The sequence below is a fragment of the Nipponia nippon genome, unplaced genomic scaffold (genome assembly GCF_047370975.1).
Source record: "Nipponia nippon isolate SJK-2023a ecotype South Korea unplaced genomic scaffold, ASM4737097v1 scaffold_9, whole genome shotgun sequence".
Lineage (NCBI taxonomy): Eukaryota > Metazoa > Chordata > Aves > Pelecaniformes > Threskiornithidae > Nipponia > Nipponia nippon.
The window spans coordinates 3883626-3908626 of NW_028262413.1; the positions used below are offsets into that span (position 1 = coordinate 3883626).

A 25001-nucleotide genomic window follows, 5' to 3' on the forward strand; every position below is an offset into this window, starting at 1 on the left:
CAGCGCCGGCGCTGCGGGGCTCCCGGGGGGCCGGGTTCCCCTTCCCGCGGCTGAGCCGCTCCGCTCGCACTTCCTGCCGGCGGGCGGCGGGGCCAGGCGAGGCGGCCCCGGCCCCGGCCCCGGCCCCGGCCCCGGCCCCGGCCGCGGCGGCGGAGCGGAGCGGGGCGGAGCGGAGCGGAGCGGGGCCGGCGGGGGCTCGGCGGGCCCTGGCCGCGGGGCGCTGCGCTGCGCTGCGCCGCCGAGCCGCGGCGGAGGATGCGGCGGAGCCGGGCGCCGCGGTTGGCGCTGGCCGCCTGCCTGGGCTCGTTCCTGCTGGTCGTCTTCTACTTCCAGAGCAGCCTCAACCCAGGTGGGTCCGACCGCCGCGTCCCCGGCTCCGCGCCCCCTCGGCGGGACGCCCGGCCGGTCCGTGGGACGGATGGCGGGGGCAGGGTGCCGGGCACGGCGCTCAGCCCCTTGGCTGGCTCCTGAAATCCCTCGGGGGTCGGTGAGAGCCGCTCTGGTCCACGGCGGAGTTTAAGTTGGGGTCAGGCGGTGAACTCGCCTGGAGGTTGCACATTTCTCGGCCGGGACCATTGAACTTCGCTGTTGTGTTTGCGTGCGGTGTGGGACCGGCTGGCCATCGCCGCGCTGGCTTCTGCCGTGCCATCCGTGTCTCGTTTTTAAAGAGAGCTGCTTCTGGGTGACCGTCCCGTTCCTGTCCCTGCCTTCAGCGAAGGCAGGGCATGAGATTGTGGACAACTTCGTGCAGTGCCCCTGAGGCTGTGCCGGGGTCCGGACGGAGAGCGGGGCCGCTCTGCTCCACCAGCGCCTGTTTCGCACCCACGGTCACTACAGGTCCTGGGGAGTCTGGCTGAATTGCTCAAGGAACTTCTTTAGTGTGTGCTCTTAGGAATGTTTTCCACATTGGGAAACGATTCAGTAATACCAGAACTAAAATATAAACAGTTTTGCACTGGAGGGGTTATTTATTTCCCTGCCTGCTTTCTGCTCTTTTGGGGAAATTAGCTCCTCTTCCCTAAGAGACGTTGTTGGGTCATTCCTGTAGTTTTACCAATGTACTAATGTTTCCTGACTACAGCAGCAATCCATCAATGGGGCCTTTAAAGTTACATCTTAAAATTCGGCAGACTGATTTGACTGAAATGTTAGTGGAATTTTATCAGTGTGGACTAAATGAAATGCAATTTTCCTTTTATAGGGGCCGCTCCATCACTTTAATGTGTTTTTTCCTAAAAATAAAAAAAGGCTTAACTTGTTGGCTGAATAAGATTGAAGAGGAGTTAGGTTTCGGCAAGCATTTGTTATTTCTAGAGCAGCATGGGAAGTTTGTCAAATGAATTCTGTAATCCCAGAAGACCACAATCAGTATAGTATTCCTTAGTAACTTTTTTTTTAAAGAAACGATACATGCATCTTATTTTAGTATTGGGACTGTTCAGTAAAAAGTGCAGCGCTGAATTGGCTCCGATCTCCAGGGCTCCTAACAGGCAGGCGTTTGCATTTTACATTGGATTCGCCTTCTCCTGTTTGACTGGAAAATGTGGCTCTCTTCAGGACTCTGGTTTTCAAAAGGAGACTTCTGTGTGTCCGAGTCAGCAGAACTTTCTGTGCTTACTTGACTTTAATCCCTTGGGTGACCTCAACAGGGTTTCGCGCAGAGTTCCCGTCAGGTCAGAGCAAACCAGGTGACGGTAGCGGGGATGGCCTCTCACAAGGAGTCTGGGGGATTTCAGGGTCTGGAGCGCTCCCTCGAGAGGGCTGAGGCTCTGGGAAATGCAACACCCTTAACAGGCTGCAGATCTGCTGCCTTGATAGGGGCAAGAGTGATTTTTTGAAAGGTCCTGGAGATGGTGATGGGTCTGGGGTGGGGATCCTGACCTGGTGGGAACCAGTGGTGTTTCTCACTCAGTGGAAGCCCAGTTGCGAGGGTGGTGAAGACCCTCTGCAGATTTGCCCCTTAAGGGTCACCGAAGAGGTGAATTAAAGTGATATTCATCTTCTCTAAAATCTGGTTCTTTTCTAGCCACATAATTGTCTCCCTGGGTCCAGCCTTCATTTTTGTGCCATTTCTTTCCCTTATTACTTTTCAGTTTACAGTTTTTCCTTTCCTCTTCAGTTCTGTGAAAACTCACACTAGCGGAGGAAAGGTCATTACCGTATACAGAAAAGAAGCAAGCTAAAAATTGCTTCTTTTTTTTTTTTTTTTATCCCAAAGGAAAGCAAACAGAGGCCACTTACTTGAATGTTAGAAGTTACTAGTTACAATAACAGGTAAACAATTTGCAGACAAAAATGTCACCTTTAAAGTGATGGTTACCTTGAGGTTATTTGGAGTTCTAGTTGTCTGGTGTCATTTGGTTTCTATATAATAATGAAGAAAAATGCTAGAAAAAGCAGCAGTGCTGTGAGTTTCCCCTGGGAGCGGTCAGATCCTTTTCCCCATCGCTAGCAGGATTCAGCAGGTCGCCTCTCCTGGGCCACCCACGGTCCGTTACGTGTAATGTGCTGAATTGCTAACAGCGCACAGAGATCGAACCGTCCTGTGAGCAGGGCGAGGAATACAGCATGGGAAGAAAGATGATTTAACCAGAAGCCTTTAAGTTTGAGAGTGCTAAGGGCTCTCTCGTCTCGGGGAGCAGGAATTAACTCCTCCGTTTGCATTTCCCACTTTTAACTCCATCGGGCAGTTGTGCACCAGCGCGGTTTGCGCTGAACTCCGTGGCTGTGCTGAAATAAGGCTTTCTTGTTCTGCCCTAGGAACACCCACGCACCAGCGCGCGCTGAAATAACTCTGCTCCTCAGCGCCGCTGAGTTGGTTATTTTGGTGCTGGGCTGGATTTGCACTGAAGTCAGTGGCAGAATCCCCCGTTGTACCTTCTGGAGGCAGAAATGGGCTTGGGGGTGTTTGCCAGCCTCACTGGTGCTCAGCAGAGGTGAGCCACGTCTCCGTGCTCCCCAGGGAGAGCATCCACATGCGGGCTTGTGTGCTTGAGTGTGCGCTGACTTCGTATGCCCGGTTGTTATATGTTGGCTTTCCTCGCCTCTGGCTGTACCAGCGAGCGGTCACGGGGGGCTGCAGTCCTTGTTCTCCCCTGGCCGCGGGGTGCAGCTGCACCCATGGACTGTCCCCTGCTCACTTCAGGTCAGCGATGACCTGTCTGTCCTGTTGGCCTTCAGTTGTCTCTCTCCAGGCTCACAGGCACGTGGCCGGGGCAGAATATCTGCATCGCAGAAGGTACCGAGGTGGTGCCGAGCCAGCTGTCAGGTGGAGTTTACAAAGACTGCCATAGTGGGTGGGTGCGGGGTTTGGCTGGAGCAGTCATCTTTCAGCATCTCCAGGCCCTCCTGCATCTGGCCTGGTGACGTGGGCAGGTAAGCTCAGCTCCTGGGCAAACCTCACGTCATCTCAGCTTGGTGCCGGGAGTGACGTGGTCCATCAGGGGCACTTGGCTGTACCGTTGTCAACCCACAGCCATCCAGGAGATCCCTCCCAGCCTCAGCATGATTGTCATCCGTCTTCTGCATTGATCTTCCTCTGCTTTCTCCTCCAGGGATGGCGCGTCTTTAGTGGTGGCTATGCTGACTTCTGCACACCATACATTTTCTGCATAGAGAAGGTGGGAATAAGCAGTGGGGCTCTCGGGCCGTTGTTTCATCTAACTCCAGTTGTAGCATGTCTAGACTGGCACAGCAGTAAATGCTGGAGGCTGCTGAGCCTTCTCTACATCAAAGCTTTGGTCACTGCTGTTCTCAGGGGAACCGCACTGGTTTTAGCAACAGTGGGGGAGCTGGGGATGACCATGCTAGTGCAGATGTGGGGTAGAGGGAAGGGAGGACATCTGATGGAGGCAGAGGGAGGTCAGTGGCGGGCGGTAAGGCCCTGTGGTCATCTGCGCCTGCAGTTTCTGCAGACCTTAATTAAAAGTGTTGTGGGGCCACCCCAATGGTAGGTCTTTTGGGGAAACTGTGAGTAGGGAAAATGTCCTGACATCCAGAGAGCTGGCAGTTTTCAGGCTGCTAGTGAGGGGCCAAAGAGCTGTGTGCATGAACTTGCAGTCTCCTAAGCAGTTAATAAGCAGCTCCTCCATCCCGAAAGAACATATTTCCTAATAAGAGTCAACTGGGTGCCATACGAAGCATTTTACATAACCTTCCCCCTCTCGAGGCTTCTCTGACCAGTGTTATTTGAGAAAACATCCCCTTGTGATCTCAGAAGTGTTTGGAGGAAGAGGCACCTTTGGGAGCCTGAGGCAAGGAGGGAGGGTGAGATCGTTTAGTCTGATCCCGAGAGACCCTTGCATAAGAGCCGGGCTGTTCTGTTCTTGCCCCATCCTTTCTGCGTCCGGTCCAGTGACTTGTGCATGCTGGAGGTGACTGGGGGGGACAAAGGCAGACCTTGCACCACGGCAGCCAGCGGGACGGGGAGCGCTCCAATTCCTGTTGTTTCTAGTTAGTTCCAGCACTGAATCACCTTCTCCAATCGGAAAAAAGGAAGAAACCTCCATCTCAAAATGCTGCTTTATTTCTGCTCCGGTGCTGTCCAACTGCAGCATCCAGCTGTTGCTTCTTACGTCTTTTTAGCAGCACTTGCTTAACACTGATTTCTGCCCTCCCCATGGTCTTCCACAACCTGCTGTCAGCATGAGTTGTTGGATTTCCACGGGGCTTTGCGGGTTAGACATACTCAGCCTTCAATCTGACTCTGTCACAATGAGAGATACCAGAACCAGGATCGTAGTAGCACCAAGGCTGTGATACCCCTCCAGAAAGGTCTGCGAGCAGGGAAGCAGCAAGGTCCCTCTCTCCACCCTTATCTGCTCCTGCATCAACCTCTGGGCGCTGACAGAGCAAAACCTCCTCCAGCTACTCCTGGAGTGGAGGTACCACTTCACCAGCCCGAGAGAGGAGGACTGGGGTGTTAGAGGAGGATGAGCAGCAATGGCAGAAGCCACACGACCGGTGCGTAGTACATATCACAGGCAGACACTCTGCCTCATCATTCTGATATGGTTAGCAGCCCTCTGATGTGCCAAGGTGGATATGGAAAATACTCATTGCCACCACTCTCTGCCAGCTTTGGGATGGTTTCTGTTGCCCAGCCCAGCATCTCTCAGCGCTAGCAGGTCCTGGAGAAGCTCTGGCTAGTGATCTTTGCAAATCTGGCCTTTCAAGTTTTCTGAGCTGTGCATCCAAAATCAGTGGTTGCTCTGGTGAACTGTCAGTCAGCTCCGACCTTGTGCCTAAAGATTTGTCCCTTCAGGGGGGACAAATTATGATAGAGATTATAGAGTGATAGGGATTATAGAGATTATAAGTGATTTGACAGAGGTCCCACAGAGCACTAGTCCCTGAACCTACAAATGCACCTCGACCTCACCTGAATGGAGCGACTTACACACTTAGATATTAGCAGACCTTTATAAACCAGGGATATTTTTTTCAGAACAGGAAAGAGCCTATTTTAGACCTCAGTTCCTCCCCATTGTTTAAAGGTATTTTCAGGCTGAAATTCAGGCGCTGCCTGGGGACGTGAGCGTGGCTCGGCCAGCGAAGGCTTTCTGGGACTGGGTCACGTTTGCAGCTGGCTGACACACGTCCTCGGCCTCCCAGATAACGAGGGCGACGCTGCCTTTGCCCTGGCTAACGCTGCAAGCACGGGCAGCGATGTGAAATCTAAGACGCCCTCTGAGATGGTGTTGGTTTTTCCGTTTTGTTTTCATTTGTTTGCTTTTGTCGTGGGGCAGTTTTCCCCGGCTCAGATTCCCGGTCACGGCGCTGTGACGCCCAGGATGCAGCCGCTGCCCTTCAGGGAGCCAGTGCTCAAAGGACAGTGACGTTTGTCAGCAGAGGCATTGGGCAACACGGCCTGGAAAACCCTCGGATTTGCCATGTTTGAAGAAGACATGAAATGCTGTAGCCGTGACCTGTCGTGGTAGAAAAATCTGCCCGGTCCAATGCTGAGAGCAGGGCAGTAATGAAGCCCATCTGCTCCCGAGGGCCAGGCTTTTCATGAGGAATGCTTTCTCTAGTCCTTCTTGGCTTTCTACCGTTTCCTGAGAATCTCTGATACTTGCAAGAGGCTTGGGAGGGGGAAGGAGAGGGCTTAGCATACCGGGAGTTAACTCTGTCCCTGCAGGAGAGATTCACGTCTGGGTGGCTCTGCCAGGTGGATCCAGCCTTCGCCGGCCCCGCATCCCTCTGGCATCCCAGCCCGGCCATTTCTCTCCGGCAGAACGTTGCACCTGCGCTTTCTGCTTTGTCCCTACTCCCCAAACCCCAACGCTCCTATTTAGCCTGCAAAAAGGACTCCACAAAAAACATCTTCTGGGAGCAGAAGGACCTTTGCTTGTGTTGGTGCAGGAAGGACTTTCTGGTGATCGTCAGTCAGGTCTGAGGCTGGGAGACGAGCGCTCAGGCAGTGGCCAGGGCACTCCTGGGGGTGCTGGGATTTATTACGTGCTGGATTTTCTTTCTTGGTCCTTGCTTCCTGCAAGCATTGAATGGAGGGCATGACAAACCCTCCATCTTAATCCCAGTGCAAACACAGCTGTCTTTCCCAGGACTCGCTAGCAGAAGCCAAGAAACTACAAAGGCATTAGGTGCTTAACTCCCATTACTCCCCCTCGGAGCTGAGTACCCAAAGAAGAGCTTAACTCCCCAAATACCTCTGTGGGGCCAAGGGGGGATGTTTCACAGTGAGGCTTTGAGACACAGCTGGGCAAATGCCCAAAACTTTCCTTGTTAAAAGGCAGTTAAAGACTATTAGTGGTCTGAGAGGGAGGGTACATCTCACCGAATAGCTCCGGTGGCCTGGAAGGCCTGGCGTGAACATCGCCATGCCTAGGTCCTGCCTTCGCTGCACGGCTTGCACTGATGCTGAGAACTACCCGAAGAGCTGGGGGTATTTTTTTCCACTAGTAAAATCACCCATGAGTGGACGGAAGGCCTGGCATCAGTGGAGAGTTGAACCCTGTATTCCCAGCTTCTGCTGTCCAGTTCAGACCAGTCTGCTCTCTCCCGTACATGTATGGAGCTTGCACTGCTGTAAACCGGGACACCCCATCTCTTTCTCCTCTCTGGATCTGCAGCTTTGGGACAGGCCTATATTCAACTACAAACCCTCTGTGATTTCTCCACTGTTTTACATGGATCTTTTAATTTTTCCCTTCTACAAACCCAGCTGCCTCCTTGTCAGTAAGACCCTTCCAGCAGGGCTGGATGGTGGGAGGTATCGCTAAATGCCCCCTACGCACACTGCTGCTCTAGGCGGATGCCCCCTTCCCTGATGCTTATTTCTAGGTGCTGGGATCCTTGCTCTGTTGCTGGCTGTCGAGGTTTATTCTGACCAGCCCAGTTTTTGCTCTGCTGCAGGTTTGCACCCCGTGTAATTCCAGTAAATTATCCAGTAAAAGCAGTTATAGAGCTCTGATAAACAGAGATCAACCCCCAAAGTCTCCTCTGCAGCCTGGACTCACTCTATTCTCCATTTCCACTGGGGAGCCAAATTCTCAGTCCAAGTCAAAGCCCTACATGGGCAAAGGTGGGAAGAAAGAGTTGCTCTGTATCCCCGGGAGCTGGGTGGCCACTGCTCAGCTGAACTCCTCTTTCTGCATGTCCTTCACAGGAGATCACCCAATATGGGAGGTAGCACCAGGACATGTGGTTTGATTTTGTTTCTCTCATAGTTTTAATGAGTCGAGGAGCAAAGCCGACGCTTCGTTTATTGTGTTGGAAGGAGAGCGTGATGCTCTGAGGGAGCACGCAGCGTGCGCGAGAACAGGAAAGGGAAGGGGAGCCAAAGGCCACGGTGCGCGAAATGGCTCTGTGCAGCTCGGGTCCTGTGCAGAAGTGATGCCCAACGTTCCCCAGTGCCAACTGCACCGCCAGCCTGGTGCTGTCAGGGGACGCGGTGTGCTGGCTGGTCAGCAAACGGGGGCTGCAGCGGCGCCAGCCAGGCGCTGGGATGTCTGCAGGCTTTGCAGGAGGCAGCACGGTTGGTTTCAGCAGCCACCAGTGCCTGTTCCCCTCTGCATGGAGCCATGCAAGCCAAGGAGACCTCGTAGCCAGATGGACCTGCAGCAGCTAATATCCTCGACTGCCACCCCACCATTTAACAGCCCCCAAATTTCTGTTACCCTCTTGCTGTGCTGAATCTGACAGAGTACGGTATTGCCCTGAAGTGTGCTTTCCAGGGATGTCACTGGACCTACAGTCTGAGCCCTGCAGACAGGACAGCGATTGCAAAAAGCAAACACACTGTGTGCCCCGTGCACACACGCTCCCCTGCAGTCGGCAAACACATCTCAGCGTCCGCCCCAGGCATCGCTGTGACTCGCCCTCGGCAGCTGCCTAAAAACTGGCCTTTTAGTATGAAAAATTTGTGCTCGGCTGTGCGAGAGCTCTGCGTGGGATCTGGACCCCAGCCATGCCGTCAGAGATCCTTCTTGAAGCTGGTGCTGTCCTGCTGACCCACCCAGCCTGGCAGGACCCATGGATGTGGGGACAACTTTATGCTGGCTTGCTGGTGGACAGGTCAGCGTGAGGGAAGCTAAGCTCTCCCCCAACATTTCTTTTGAATGCTATTTAGCAGGTTTCATTTTTCCCAGGCCCTTTGTGGCCGCCCTTATTGGGGTAGCTGGGGTTAATATGCTTTCTGAAGATCCCTGCCTTGTAACCCTTTCCAGCTCCCACCTTTTGACAGCTCGGAGGCAAAGATCTGCAGAAGCCTGAATTTTGTTTCTAGATAGACCAGATCATCCTTGGAGAAGGAATTCAAAATCTGTTCCATTTCCACAAATGCATTCCCTTTAGCTTGCTGGGATGGCACTGAGCAGGTTTAGCTTTAGGGCATGGAGGTGTCCAGCCTTGAGCCAGCCAGTGGGGAACTCCTGCAGCCTGGCAGAGGAACAGGCTGGCTGGCCTGGCTGCTCCTGTTTTCCCCACAGTGCCCCTGAACTCTTAATACTTGGATGAGCTTTGATTAGATAAAACAGTTATAAATTTATGGGCAGGCAGACTGATGGGAATTTGGCTGGGAAGAGCTGGGAGTCGGTCTTTCTGGGAGAAGAAAGCAGCCTTTTGTCCCCGCTGGTTAGTACTGCACAGCTCTGTCGCCCTTGGGGTCGGCAGCTGCATCTGCAGCCGAGGTGGCTCATCACCATCTACCCATGCAGGAACACCTGGCCACAACCCACATCCTTTGGCAGCTCTATGCTGAGATGAAAATCACCATCTGGTATTAAAAATGGTCGAGGACCTGGTTTTGAGGGTGTGAGTGCATGTGGATGCAGTGTCTGCCTACTTTTGCTCTCCCAGTTGTGTACACCGCCCTGTGCAGTCTCCGGTCATTCCCTGCGCAGCGGCAAGAGCTCCCTGCACCTGCAGCTGTGCTCTTCGAGCACCAGCCGTTCCCAGCCCCGGGGACAGCCCAGCCTGGCTCCTTCAAGCCTGTTTGCTTCCCTCTATGTTAGCATGCTTTCCCTCCACCTTATCAGTGATCCTCCCTGATGCACTAGAGCAACGAAAGACAAAGGCATTCAGTGTTCCCGGCGGTGCTGCTCTGCCTGGTCGCCGTCACCGAACCCTCGTGGTGGTGTGTCACATTGCTAAGCTGTTTCTGCAGCTGGGAGATGCTGCAAACCGCACCGCCCCAGATCTGAGTCTGGTGGTGTGCTCGGATCAGTCTGTTACGTGGCTGTGTTAACAAACTGTGGCTGAGCACCGGTGCTGAGACCTGCTGGCCTGAAGAAGCACCCGATGCTGGTCAGACCCAGCTTTTTCATAATGGGACTTAATTTTCATAGGCTCCCCCAGAGCATTATCCAGCTGGACGTGAAGCTGCTTTTTACCCAGAAAGTCTCTTCTGAAGGTGTCACTGTCTCTGCCATCGTTCAAATGGCAGATCAGGTCCCTGTCCTCGGCAGGCGCTGCCAGCTCTGCCCATGGCGCGTGTGCATGGAGGAGATGTGCCGGTAAACATTTTGGACCTGCGCAGCAGTGCCCAGGGCATGTCGTGACCCATGTCCCTTCCCATCCCATGTCACCTCTGTGGTATGGAGGGTCGCTGAGGCCACGAGTCCTGGCCTCTTGTCACAACAGTGCTCACAGCTTGTTCTTCTCTTTGTAAGTGCCACTTGATTAATAGCCCTCCATCTCCTGGCTGCTCTCCCAGCCCTGCTGGGGAGGGAGCAGCGGCAGCAGGTTTGAGCCGTCCCTCGGAGCGGTCTCCCCAGGAACACTGCTCTCCCTGTGGATTTGCAGCCTCACCCCTAACCTGAAACCTGATCCAAGGCTGCTCTCTGGCCAGATGTCGCTCGCTGACCTTGCAGGAAGATGGGTAATGTTGACATGAGGTTCAAAGGTGATGTTTGTTCGGAGCCGCCGGGTGTGGGTGTCTGTGGGCCTGGCTCCCCTGTTCCACAGGGCTTTCTTCAAGGCAGGGACCTGGGAAATTAGCACAAACTAATTGGAGGTCAGAAACTCCTCCGCAATTCCCCATCCCCATTCTTACTGTGGTGCCCTGCAAGCGTGCGGCTCTGCCCCCTCCCCTGGCTGCGGGGAGCGTCTCTGCACACTCATGTGCATCTCTGCACGGTCGTGTGCGTCTCTGCACGGTCGTGTTTCTCCACGGCAGGAGAAGGCGGTGAGTTCAGTCCCGCACACATCTGCAGAGCCGGGCCGTTCCTTTTGGCAAGGGTGCAGGGGTAGCATATTCACAGCTGGGTCTTTTCCAAGCTTACTCCTGGCAGTATCGGAGAGATTGATTTCCCTTTAGCTTCATAGGGTCAGCAGACACAGGCACGCTGAGACTGAAACAAGGCTGACTTGACACTGGTGGAGTTTTGCTTCAGTTGCCCATGGACGGCTGCTGCTGGGTGGGTGTAGATGCAAGACTTGGGGTTCCCGTCTTCCTGAGGTCTCTGTTAGACCTTGTTTGTGTCCTGTAAAGAGGGAAGAGATGCCTTCAGAGCACCTGCTGCTAACAGCCATTCTCAGGGCTTGACCAGCAGCAGGGAGATAAATCCAACAACCACTCAGACAAGTTGCTACCCGTGATGCTGGATCTGTTGCGTCTCAGTGTTGCAATGACACTGGAGATGTATGTATCCTCTGTTAAATATGCTGGCTGGGGAGACGGGGCTCTTTGGTGGCCTCAGGCAATGCCCACTACTGAATGCAGCAGACGTAGGCACAAGGAGCTACGTGATGAGAAGTTATGGGCTGGAGATGGTTCTCCCTCGCCTCCAGCAGGCTGTAATTAGCTCCTGTCCTCCTCTGTGAGCTCATGCATCTCTTCAGCGCATTGTAAAGCCTCTTGCTCTGTATCTTGCGGCAGTGAGTCTCACAGGTTAACAACCTGCTGTCACGTAGAAAGGCAGGACACAGCCCCGCAGCTGCCCCCAAAAGCAGAGGGGCAAGAGCCGTGAAACGGAGCTGGGGAGTGGCTGTGTGCAAGGTGGTGCCTTGGGAAGGGTTTGCTGAGTCTGCATTTTTTCCCAGATCTGCTTGTTTGGGCTTTCATCAATTCCAGATGCATGGAGCTGACAAGATTGCTTGAAACGTATTCAGCAGACAAGTTGTTGAGCCATACGATGTTAGAGAGAGACTTCATTTTTTCTTGTATGTGTGTAGGTAGTCTATGTACAGAGGGCACAGACGGCATCTGCCTGAACCAGACCTGACTGCAGGCAGGTTTTGAGCAAGTCCAGCCTGATCCCCTGGCACGCCGGCCTGCCATGGCCTCAGCAGCTGAGCAGAAGGCAGCAGGCTGGTGCAGATGGGCTCTTGGCTTGGTAGATCCATGCAGCCGCCTGAGCCCAGGAGCTTTCTGCAGCTGGGGCTTGCCGGAGCCTGCCGCGGCGACGGGAGCTGCAGGGGTACGGGCACCACCGGAGCGGGCGGGTGTGCAGGGGAGAGGTGGGTCTCTGGTGTACCCTTGCCAGTTGAAAATCAGCCCCTGTGCATCCCGGCAGGGATCTGTGCCTTGGCACTGCCAGCACAAGCCCTTCTGCTGCAATTCCTGTCGAGCAGCAGACTGGAAAGGAGGAGTTTATTGACAAGGAATGGAAATGCTGGCAGTTCAGGCTTGCATTATATATGCAAGCAGCCAGCCGGGGCCAGGAGAGCAACAGGCATAATGGGGAAGAGAAATTGCTCTTGGAAAGCTTCTAGCTTGGCTTGTAGGAGGAATTAACCATTTGAAAACAGAAGGTTGTGTGGTGCTCATGCACAGATATTTTAATTGCTCACAGAGGCCATATTCCTGCTGGATACTGTTAATTTTCTGTTTCCTATAAAGATCTCAATCCCATTCCTTGTGACCGCAGAGAGCTAAGCACGTCGCCCCAGTGAAATACATCCCATCACCTCAAATGCCTGGGATGCTTCTATTAAACCTTCTTGACATCTGCCCCAGGCTGATAGCAGGTGACCAGAGCCTCCTGCCACCGAGGGCACACGTGGGTTTAGGAGGAACCGCTGAACGGGACAGAGCGGCCAGCCCAGCTGCCGTTGGCTCTGGTCCTGCTCTGATCCCCAGAGACGATGCTGTGACATTTGGCAGGTTGCTTGAAGCAGCTGGATTCTTTCTTTCCCTCTCTGCATGATTTATTGTGAGCTAATCCTATAGCTGTCACCCTTTTCCATCACTTGGTTAGAGTTTCCCTGGCTGATCCTTGCCTCAAGTTGACTAAATTGGAATAACAAAGCCTTCCTTGAAAAGCAGAGCCCGAGCTGTCCCCCTCTCTGGGGAGAAGGGAGGCACACAGCTGTGCCAGCCCCTGTGCCTGGGTATGGGTGGTGATACTGTGATGGTCCAGGAGGTGCCATCGGTGAGGAAACATTACCTTCAGAAACACAAAGGCAAAGTAAGCTGTGCGAGAAAGCAGGAGTCGAGAGGAAAGAGCTTTCATGAGGCCTTATAGAAATCAAGCAGCTTCTGTAATTAATTTTAGTATCTTCTTCCTAATGGCAGTGACAATGACTTCTTCCTAACGTCCCAGGATCTTGAGCATCAAGAGTAATGCTCAAGTGGTTTTAAAGCATGTCCAGCAGCCAGATCTCTGAATCGCAGTCGCTTCTGGAACCAGTGACTGCCAGGCCCTGCGCTGGCTTGGGTACGGCCAGCACTCCCTAAACAGGAGTCATCTGGCTGAAGCCTGGACAGGCCAGGGATTTCAGGTTTCAGGAGTCTTTTCCAGGCGGTTGTTAAAGGCTGAGCAGTCTCCTGTTGGGGGGGAAAGAAAAAAAAAGGGAAAAAAATAAAATTAGAAAGATAATTCTTCTCCTGCCCAGTGTGTGTGACATGCAGTAGAAATCTGCAGTAGTGCAGCATGTTCAGACCCAATCTCACGTCAGGAGTTTAATGTTCTTTTTGTAGCAGCTTAAAAAAAAAATACATACATCTGACGACACCCCCTCAAATCTCCTAGCTGCCTTTGTGGCTGCTGTCTGAGCAGTTGTGTACGGCATATGGAAGACGGAGTTGGCTGCAAATGCACTAATGCTAAATCGTCTCTCGGCTCCAGCGTTAACTGCAGAGTGCTGAGCTTGCACTGCGAATACGAAGCTCTGTGGGCTGGGTTTGTCATCCAGGCACGAGAAGCAAAGCGCACACACGAGGCTATTGTCTCTTTTGCCACGCAAGTGCTCCAGCAGCCTGCTGGGAAGCGCCCCTCCGAAGGGCGCTGGCGGGGGCTGCCCGCAGGGTCACGCCAGCCTCGCCGCGGCTGGGAGCGCTGGCACGCCTTGGCGGGTGAAAAGTCAGCTCCGGCTCCTGTTAAATCTGTAAAAGGATTAACAGAAATGGACAGTGGAGATTGCATTGTCAGCAGTGCTTGCCATGTTTCTTTGGAGCGCTTTCAGCACAGACCCCTCTTTTTTAGTGGTTTGGAGAAGAAAACCCAAATAGCTCTGAATATTGGAGCGCTGTCCCGCTCCCATCCCACGCCCCATGTGAATGGGGCACGCAGGCTGTGGTTGATCTCGCCCGGCATCTTGTCTCCAGCCACAGTCTGTGCCAAAGGGACAGCAGACCCCGAGGAGGGAGAATGAAGCAGCTGCCCATTGGAGAGGTATTTTCTGGATTTTCAGTGTAGGATGGGGATGGTGATGTGAAACAGGTCTTATTGTCACATTTCTATGCCAGCCCTGTGTGTCACCTGTCAGAAAGCCCTGTTCAGGTGTGATTCTTGGTGAGGATCTTGGTCGGGACATGTTTGAGCTAGAAGAGAAGATACTAAAAAGTCGGTGACAAGGGGGACCGTCAGCAGGAGACTGCAGTTGGGCAGGGGGTCGGGTCAGCCGCCAGGCTGCTGCCTCTGTCTCGCCAGCCCTTCAGGAGGCGTCTGCTGTTGTTCTTGGCACGGTGGCATTGCCTGCCCTACAAAGGTTGCCACAGCATTTGGGAGGCTGGGCTGAGGCATTTTCCTATGAAAGTCAATGTGTCTGTGTTGAGCTGGATCCAGATGGAGAAACCCGAAGTCTGGTGGCTGTTAGTGCTGGTGGCACTTTGCGCTGGAGGCCGAAAGAATGCCCCGGATCTGCTGTCTGCAATTTTATTGCATCCAGCATCAGTCATCAAGCATGGAAATGTTTATGGGTAGGTGACAGTCATGAACAAGGGGCATTGCAACCCCGCACCGAGGAAGCAGGGAGCATCGATCTGCCTTTCACCAGCAGGCTGGAAACCGCGAGTGCATTTAATACGCTTAGGGCTGTCCTTATGCCTGTCTGCCCTTATGTTTCTGAGTGAGGGCCCCGTGCTGGGAGTAATTTGCACTTTGTGGATGGTGTAATTGCCCCAATATCAGACAGACGGGTGATGCAGCTCTGCTGCCGATCCGTCCCCCGATGCCACACGCCAGAGGCACTCCCGTCCCGTGAGCCCCAGGCACGGGGTCCCAGCCAGCGGACGCTGGCGTGCAGACATCAGGGATGTCACGCACAGGTGGAGGCAGGTGTGCTTGGATTTTTGGTCCCGCTTCAGTTCCCTGAGGCCGTGCGTTTCCACCCCCAGACGTTCACCACAACCACTGCTGCTGGCAGGCTCGTCCGTTCCCTGTCTGGCTGGAACGAGAGCAGGACGTGTACTCAGCCCTCTGCATGGCTCTTCCCATCCATCACTTTCCATAGAGAACAGCTTAGGACCTTCGTCCACACCCTGAATTAACATTTCCTGAAGGCATCACACTCCCTTGTCCCTCTCTTGCCCATGGACCACTGCCTTCCAGCCAGCAGGGCAGATCCCAAGAAGAGTGAATGATTTTTCCTGGTAAAGGCGGTGCCATCTGTCGAATTATCCCGTTTAAAACAGTGACTCGTTGTCCCCTCTCAGAGTGTGTTTCTTGGCTAGAGGGAGACTGTTACTAGTGCCAGGGAGCCTGGCTGTCGTTACCATCCAGTTGTGCCACACAGCCCTGCGACTCTGGAGAAGCTGCAAGGTGGTGATTGCTGCAAAGAAGGGTATTATTTTTAGGGCGGACCCCTCCCTTCATCTCCTTCCCAGAGGAATTCATCTTGGGCATTGAGGAGAGCCCATGCGCACCTTGTAACAGTGCGTTCAGGGGATCCCCAATACCTTCAGAGCTCTCTGTGTGTAGGGACTCTGTGGTTTGAGGATGGAAATGCTGCAGAAGGGTTTGTCCCAGGGGAGCCTGTGCATTTGGTGGAAGGAGGCTGGAAAATGCTCCTTTCCCTCTTGTCTAGGAGGTTTGTACACCTGGGCCTCCTCAGAATGGGAATTGTCACCTCAGAGGTCACCGCCTGTGGTACCTCTTCTGAGGAACGTGGCTGGGAAAGAGGTACTGGGGGTGCCGCATCAGCAGAGATGTGGGCTGAAAACGGGTGCTGGGGATGGGGTGCCCCATCACCCTTCAAGAGCCATCCGTGGCTGCTTGGAGTCAGCCGTAAGTAGCTTCCCAGAGAGCCAAAAGAGTCATTTGGGGAAAAGGGGGGCATTCCCAGGGGAGGAGGGTCTGTGTGATAGGGGGTGGTAGGATGCCTCCATCAGCTTCATGGGGATGGGACATGTTTTAGCCAGGTATTGGAGAAGAGGAAGAGGGTGGACCATTGTGCAGCCTTCATCCCTCCTCTGCACCCCTCCCTCATCTTGCCCTGAAATCATGGTGGCTGTAACATCACTTCTAGGTGACCCTGGTGCCTGTGGTGCTGCAAAACCACCTTCTCCCATATGCAAATGTGTGCGGGTTCATCTGTCCAGGCTGATGGGAGAGAAGATTCGTCTTTCACTGCTGCAGGTCGTGGTGCCTGTTGTACATGGGCTGTTCTCTCTGTAAACCTCCTCATGGGCACGTCCTGTCTTGCCCTGCTCAGGTTTGCCTCCGAGCTGCTTTTATTTGTGGTTTTTCCCTTAGCTTTGTGGGTAACCTCCTCCCAACGCATCTCTGTTTAGCCTTCTCCAGTTCCTAAGTGCTGGGAGCTGAGGGGAGCGGGGTGGGTAAATTATTTGTTTTGGCTGTTTGAAAAGGCCTGGGAGGGATGGTAGAACACGTATAGCAGTGGGAAAAAAGCCTGAGCTAAGCTTTCATGCATCCCCATGCTGCTGGGACTTGGTTCTGTCTGAGCCAGCCAAGTTCAGGTCACTCGGTTGGTTTAACTTCTGCTGAATGAAACAGCTTTAAGTCAGGACCATGTGAACTGCCGACTGGAGCGTTCTCCCTTCCCGTGGGGAGCAGTCCCGGCAGGCTGGGCTGCTGGTACTGGGGTGTCTCTGGGCACGATCCCGTACTTGGCTGATTCAGCAGGACCTCTAAATAAGGGTGTGTTGCACCACATCATGAACCAGAACTTCAAATGATCTGTTGCTCAACCCCAAAGCGGACAGGTATGTGTTTTCCAGCCTACCACATTGTCAGGTGCTGTTGAGCCTTACACAAACTCATAGCAGCAGTCTTGTAACGGTAAGAGAAATTAAATACCCTTTGTTAAGCCCACTGATGGACAAGCAGATGAGCTTCAGACTCATGTGTGTGTTTTACTCCCCATCCCTGCGAGAACAGACATATTTGGGTTGTCCGTGCTCCTGGGGGGGTGTGACACCAGTGACAGCTGCCAGGCTGCTGCGATGCTCCTTGTGAGAGATGGCGCCTGGCTGGAGATGGGGCTTTGCTGTGGGGGATAACCGGGCTGACAACATCCAGGTGGTGGCTGTGCTTGAAATTAGAGTTGTGTGTCCCAAAACCAAGCTACCTAGAGGCAGTTTCTGAGCCTGAGAGTTAGGATGCAGTGCTGGTGAGAGAAGACACTTATCCAATGTTTTCAGAGGGATGGTTGAGCTTCCAGGTCCCATGCCAGTGCCTGAGGGTTGTGGCTCAGCTGGTGACATGGAGGGATGCCATTAAATCGCGTGGTGGTTTTGCAGGGGACAGGGACGTGCCTGCCTGCTGACCTGCTCAAGGAAGCAGGATCACAACGGTGACTCTAATCCTGCCCTTCTGATATGCTACATTAGCCTGGCTGGGTTATCTGGGAAGGACTTGCTCCAGGACCCTTGCAGGGGTACAACCAGCTACAGACCTTGGGCTCCCCTTGGCAGTCCTGTTCCTAATGCTCCCGTTGCCTGTCCCTCCAGGGAGAGGTGTACGGGATTGGGGCATTCGTTGGGTCCCGGTGCGGACATGTGGGCACCCTGTGCGGTTCTTCCAGCCTTCCCTCATGAGTCAGCTCAGTGGTATCCTGCCGCTGGGCTCTGCTATAATGTCTGAAAATGCTCTGGAGCAAGTGAGTGGAAGGTCCTGCTGCTCCCCAGGATGCTCCAGGTTGTTGCTCTGCTGCAGGCAACGGGAGAGGAGCTGGCAGGGGCAGGTCTGATGGAAAACGGAGGATTATTCCCTTTTCCTAACAAGCAAGCTGAGACAGACGTCTCCGACAGACTGTACAACGCCTCTGCCTCAGCAGAGAGAAATGCAGAGCCAGCCAGCCTTTACCGAGGCTTGGCCCGCAGAGCAGAGGGCAGGCTGTCAGGAATAGGCTGTGTTATGTATTACCGGCTTGTTCTTCAGCAGGGGGAATAGCAGAGGTGGATGGCGGTGGGTCTGCCTGTGACCACACTGCACGGGGCTGTGTTAGGTGGCAACTGGTTGCCCATGTCCACATAACCTCCTGCACAGGAGTCCCTCGCTGCTCACCTGCTGATGGGAATGAATGGTCACCTGTGTCCGTTCCTCTGCAAGAGGACATTGTCACAAGGCAGAACAGACAGAACAAGCCATAACTGGGGAGAAAAACACCATGCAAAGAGAAGCAAAGATGGGAAGGGCCACAGGGGCATTTCCCAAACTATGGAGGATGTGGGTCTGGAACAAGAGATGTACATTTGTATTGTAAATATTAGAGCTGCAGAGTTTTGCAAGTTGATGCCAGCTCCCCTCCATCATCGCTCCTCCTGCTCACCACTCACCGGCACAGCCCCAGGATAAACAAAAAAGGTCAAATACAGGGTTTGCTCCAAAGGGATCTGTTGTCCGCCATGTGGAAGCTGTGTGGGGTGGGCTCAGCTGGAGCTATCGCAGGTCGGAATCTGAGCTCTCCCCTTGGCTGTAATGGAGAACAGTGCTGTGCATGGGAGGGTCCTGGGAAAAGATCAGAAAACATCTCTTCTGGTTGTTCTCTATAGGGCTGGTTGCTTTTTGCCATTGCTTGTGCCCATCTGAATATTGCTGTTCACCTTGAAATGCTCCGTCTCCCCAAAATGCTTAGTCCCATATGTGCTCTGCCGCCAAGTGTACCTGCCCGAATGGGGCAGGGATGCTGCCCGCTCCCTCTGAGCGTGCCCGAGCGGCACAATCTCCTACCGCCCGAGTGTAAACAAAGCGCAGAGATACCCATCAGCTGTCTAGGGGACAAACCTCAGCTCTGGACATATAGGAGAAAACTTGGCCTGCTACCTGGTGAGAGAGCTCCTTCCAAATGTGCTCAGCCCCGGTGGCTCCCGCAGGCCCTCGGCGGAGGTCCGGAGGCTGCCAGGGAAGCCTGAAATGCCTCGGGCATCCCCGGTTCTCTCGCCGACCCCCTGCATGCCCAGAAAGGCAGTGGCTGGGGCTGCGCTGCAGAACAAGCACTTGCTTGAGATCTTTGTACACAGGCGGCGTGTTATTGTTTTACTTTTGGGGGCAGAACGACGCCTGTCATGTCCTGCAGATCCGGGGATCGATGTTCCTCGCTGTGACGGATGCTCTTGGCTCTCCCCCAGCGGGAGGTACAGCACCCGCGTTTGCACTGCCGCTCTCCTGTGCAGCCTCAGCCAGGTCTCTGGCATATGCCATCCACCCCAGACTGCCCACACTATGGCCTCAAGTCCTGTAACCCGCATCCAAAGTACTTGGGATGCTCCGTTTTCCCTTGTGAGCCGTGGGAATGTGCATTTTCGCAGTGGTGCCGCAAGGTGAGAGGCAGGGTCCCACCTAACCAGTTGGAGGTAGGTGCCGGTGTGACACAGCAGCGTGACAGGGGACAAGGGCTGCTGACTCTTTACTGTCTTTAAGTGTAAATGAAGCAGGAGCTGCGGGCGGAGCGTCCGTGCTAGCGGACCCATCTCGCTGCGCTCTCGCGTTGTGGTCGCCCCCTCATCATGCGGCCTGGCCGCAGCCGCATCGCCCGTTCCCTCCCCGCATCACCATTGCACGGGAGGGATCTTCAGCCTTGGCAGAGAAGATGCTCGAGCAGACTTGAGTTTTTCGGGGCAATTCATCGAGCCACTGAGCTGGTTCTGGGAGCCAACACCTGGATGAAGCCCAGCCGGTTACACCTCCTGCTTCTCGTTTCACTTGCAGCTCCCCAGCAGAAGTGGTTGTGTCTGAATTCACAAAGCTGAAAGATGCATTTAAGCAAATCAAGCTTGTCGCTCTGTTAGATTTCTTTTCCTTTCTTCTCTAGCGTTTTAATTCTGCCTCTGTTGTTGACATCCCCGGCTTTTCAGATGCAGTAAAAATGAGCAGTCACAAGAATCTAAGTAGATTAGATTTGCCTCTTTGCTGAAGCCAAAACTTTGCATTCCCAAATCAAAACCTTCCTGTAAGAATTAAAATAGGAATGGGTTTTGGTTTTAATTCCCAGAGGTGCTCCCTTAGCTCTGAAGATGCGTAAGGATGCGAATGCCAAAATTGCCACACTTTTTCACAGCTGGATGCAGCAAACGGTCACTAATTTGGTCCTCTTCTCCGTCAAACAGAGGTCACTACCTTCAGCAATGTTAAGTCGCTGGGTCTGGAGTTCGGTGGGGGATTTTGGTGTTTGGGATCTCACATCACCCTTGTTTTGAAAAGTATCTTTAAAAAAAAAAAAAAAAGACAACAAAGCAACAATCAACCCTTGTGCTTAGGTGGAAATAAAGCAAATGTGCTCTCCACCAGTACAAGCCCAAGCATAAAAACCAGAACTTCCTAGACTTAAACTGTGCTTCCTTGAGACCAGCGCTGCTCAGCCCGATAGCTCGGCTCCTTCCAGGCAGGGCAGCTCTTCATGCAGACCACGGGCCACTGCCCAGGGCTTCGACTGCTGCTTCCACGTCTGATTTCTTGGCCTCCGTGCCCTGGACCATCCTCACACAGTCAAAGTGTCCAGCCACCAACCAGGCACTGTGTCCCAGGCTTTGCTATCAAAGCGGGAGGGAAAACTGAGCTCAGGCTGCAGGAGTTGGCTGGATCTATCACTGCTGCTGTCAAGCTCTATTTTCTTTTTTTGTTTCTCTCTCGTTTTTTTTTTTCCCCCTCTTGGATGTTAAAATCGAAAATTGGACAGATTCAGCAGCCGGTGGCTGCAGCTAGGATTTGGCTTTGAATAACACAGTCTTGATATCCTTTCTTAAATTAGATGGCAAGATCCTTCTCTGCATCTCTTGGGTGCAGTTATTTTAATAGCGAGGAGCCTGTCTTCACGAAGCGGGGCTGTGTTTCTGCCGTCAGGGACGAGTGAGCCATCGCTGCTACGACTGAAGCACTCGCTCATTGCCCATGACAGATGCCGGGGAAGAGTGACAAACACCAAAGTCCGGAAAAGCTCATTGCTGTGCCCACAGAGAGATCCAGGTCCTCATTTCTGGCTCTTCTAGTGACTGACTTCAGCAAGTGCTGATCCCTTTACACTGTAGAGCTCTGGGTGTTTTTTCCCCTTTCAGTATAAAAAGTGGTATTATTCTTTTTTCCCACCGTAAACTCTTCTTTATCCTGTAAATACAGTTCAGCTGCGCAGCTGTGCACGTGCCACGTGTGCCAGGCAGTCAGTTCATGTCACCGATGCCAGTTCCTATGTTCAAATCCAGAATCCAGCACAAATGTGATAGATTCACACACTCCCCTCCGCCAAGTTGAGAGCTTTTTTTTTGGTCTGAGAGAGAGCATCTCTCAGCTGTCCCCAAGCAGGGCTGCCCTGAGAGCTGCCTCTGCCTACAGTACAAACCGGGACCTATCCCACTCACCCGCTGGGAGTCCCAGGCTGTCATTAACACTCAGACTGATCATTTTGGGTGGCCAGGCGCCACAATTATTCTTTCTCTTTTTTTAGGTCTTGCACAGACACAACAGGAAGCGAAGCTGGGGCTGTGCGACAGCAGCGGGGAGACAGCGGTGGGGTCCGGATTAGCTCCGGGGGGCCTCTGGGGTGCAAGCACGCACGTGCAAGCACGCGTGCTCTCTTCGGTTCCCTTAGCTGGAGACCACTGAATCTCCAGGTTGTAACCCTCTCCAGTGTTTCATATTGGAGACCATGAGTGGAGCTTTTGGCTCCTTGTGGCCCCAGGGTCCAGCCTGGAAAATGCCTGAAAGCTCCATCCTCCGACCCAAAAGGAGCTGGGATTCCTCCTGCTGCATCTCAGCCGGACTCCCACTGTTCTGGGGTTTCCACACCTCTTCCTATTTGGCACCTGAGCAAGTGGGCATGAAGATGTCCTGCATATGCAACACCCCCAGTCGCTCTCTGCTGGCCCGTTCCCAGGGGACGGTCACATCCCGGCTCGTACACACAGCCAACCCTTGCAGCCTCCCATGGGGCAGCAAGTCCTGGGAACACCCGGTCGCCTCGCAGCCCCTCTCAGCAGCTCTGGATCTGCCTTGGTCCCAGGAGAGCAGAGCTGTCAGTGCTGCAGGTGAGCATCGCCAATGCTATGGATAACAGTATTCATGCTTTTTTTGCTGCTGTGGCAAATACTTCACCTGATATGGTTCAGGACTTCATTTACCTTTTTTATGACTGTCACACTGGCAGCTGATAGCCCAGAACTAATGTATCTGGGACCTCCTGCCACTGCCAGCAGCGAAGTAGCAGAAACTGCTGAATTCCAACACCACAAAATGGAATTCTGTTGCATTTCCACTCCCCGGGTCCAGGACGACGCTTTAGTTTCCCTGTTTGGTGTTTCAGTCTCTCCCTGCCATGGCAGCCTTTCTCAACGCTTTGACCACCATCACTATCTTTCTATTTTTATGTCAATTCATTCCTGAAGTATTGATCCCAAAGCCAGTCTTAGTGATACTTTACTAGAAATCGTCCTTCTGCCCGGTATTTTCCATTTAAATGCCACCTGCTTTCCTGTTGCTTGTGCCGCTTTCAGTTCACCTTTTAAACTTCATCTTCTCTGTGTGAAGTACTTGTTTCCTGTGGTATGTCATATCTCATACGTTATGTATATCAGGGTGAAGATCTACCACATATATTTGATCTACAGAAACGGCTTATTTCATTGACGGCTCAGGTTGCAGGGGTATAAGCTGCGCTTAGTAAATGCCGTGTTGATTTTATTCCCCTGTCCAGTTGCACCCACATCTTTCAATTGTTTTCTTTCCTTCAGACTATTTTCTAAAGCCTTGGTAATGCTGATGTCAGCCTAGCAGGCTTGTTGCCGCCTGAATCCTGTCTCCTGGCCAAACTCTTCAATTCAGGCGCTGGATTTGCTGTTGTGGTTGCAGAGAACCTCCCTCCGTAATTAAGAGTCTCTGCAGCCAAACCAGCAAATTCTTTCACTGGTGCTTCCAGAAGTCTGGGATGGGCATGATCCACTCTTTCCCTCACCTCACACATGTCTGGCTGTCTTTGCAATCAGCTAGTGCACCTAAATATTCACAGCTTTAAAATCTATTCCCTTTTCCAAAGAGAGCTGGCAAGTCATTGAAACCCCGGCTCCTGCTGCGGTATTGATGTCACATCGCTGCAAGAAAACAGCTTTGGTTTTGATGGGACAGCACTAAAATCTGGGCTGTAGGGGGAAAGGAGGGAGGGAGCACGTTGCCTTTTTAAGCTCCGAAGGAAAGACTGAAAGCACTTGTAGCACAGGAGACTCCAAAACGTGCCCGAGCTCCCTTTCGGGCTCACCTCATTCAGTGATTTCTGCTCAACGTTACTGCCTTAGCATGGGGTTTTCAGTCTCTTGCTCTGCATCGCTCCTATTCCCTTGCTTCATCCTTTGAAGATGCAAAGGACAAATGTGATATCTCCTGCTGCCCGTCTCCATGAAAAACATTTTGGATTTGGATCACAGATGTACACTGTCTTGATACTTGTTATCCAAATGGTGATCCAGCAGTTGCCAAGAGTTGATCTTTTCTCCTCTTTAGAAACTCGATATACCTTAGCTAAGTGACATCCCTGCTTTCGGATGTAATTGTGGCGATGCTAAATTTCCAAGGATTACCACCGCATGTGGTGGAATCTGGGAACCTCAGTGAGAAGCTATAAGGTCAGGAGGAAAGCCAGGATGCAAAGATCTTGGCAGCTCCCCCATGATGGAAGATCCAGCTGTACTCAGAGCCATGGTGCGAAAATGCAGCACGAACCATTAATATACTCTGATGATACTCCCTCCTCAACACTCTCATATATTTCAGTATTCCTTGGCCTTCCCAAGCTTCTTGGAGTCCCAGGAGCATCCCAGGGATGGGTAAGCCAACGGTACGGGGATGGGGTGATTGACTTGCTCTCAGCATGAACGAGTGGAAGAAAGGGGATGTGTCAATGCTGTTGCCCATCTGCCCCCTTCCTCCCTCCTCCTCCTCTCAGTCCAGGCTGTATCCCAGATCTGATGAAAGAAACAGGCACAGATCAAGCACCGAGCCTTTCCCCGGCTCCCCCTCCATGTTTGGGTTCCTCTCCAGCTGTGCAGTTCAGCCAGCTGTGGAGCCCCTTGAGCTCAGCCTTCCTAAGGTGGGCCATTGCCTGCTTGGAGTAGGCGGTGAAGGCGAGAGTGGAATGGGGACAGCAGTTAGGGGACAGGATGGGGAGAGACCCCAGGATGGGAGCACGCTGTGGGATTGCGTGATGAGGTGGTTGGGATGGAGCAGCCAGGGAAGAGGGGGTTTGTGTTCAAATTAGGGCTGAGCTGCGTTCACGGAGTTGCACGATGAGGACCTGGGGTCGAGCTGGGAGAGGAGTGCAGCAGCAGGGCTGTTGCAGGTGCTGGGGCTGCGGGATGGTGAACAAGGGATGGCCACAGCTTGGGGTCACGGGGCAGAGCTGTGTTAGGTGGCAAAGCCTGGTCTTAGGGGGGCTGGACTCTGTTAAATCACCATCTACAGCCTCCCACTGCAGCCCTGGCTTCCCTACCACTGTGACAGCCAGTGTTGCTCTGCCGGGCAATCCCAGATGTTTTGGGGATGCTTTGGGGCACAGGCAGCCCAGACTCGTCTCCATTTGAGCGCGCACTGCTAGCCACAGGCATTTGCAGCCACTCTGACCCAGTCCTGCAGAGGATGGACACTTTGGTCCCACGGGGCACACGGATCGGCTGCTGCCCTCTGCATGCACCGGTGCCGGCACGGTGCTGTGTTGAGCCGCATGCGGTTGCAGCTGCTGCATCTCCCCCTCTGCAGCAGGGTTTAACACAGTCTTCAAAAGTCGTCCTCACGGCCCAGCCAGGAGCCCAGTTGCTTTTCTCCGTGGGCCGCCGCGTGTAGCGCGAGCAGACGGTTTCGGGGGGGGGGGGGGAGACTTCCTGCGGTTGGAGCCGGGTAAAAACCTGCCATGGGGCCAGACGCTTGCTCTGAAGGCTTTGG

General features: G+C 53.4%; 1 protein-coding gene across 2 annotated transcripts in view; it reads left to right on the plus strand.

Moving 5' to 3' along the window:
• CHST13 (carbohydrate sulfotransferase 13) overlaps window positions 1-25001 on the plus strand; it is a 48978-nt gene that overhangs the window by 16387 nt on the left and 7590 nt on the right. Inside the window, exon 1 of one of the 2 annotated variants that reach the window (XM_087743824.1) lies at window positions 204-349. The exons of the other annotated variant lie outside the window; for it this stretch is intronic. Coding sequence (XP_087599950.1) covers window positions 256-349 — 94 coding nt within the window. The 5' untranslated portion in view covers window positions 204-255. Of the gene's footprint in view, window positions 1-203; window positions 350-25001 lie in introns of those variants that run through there. 2 annotated transcript variants of the gene reach the window in all.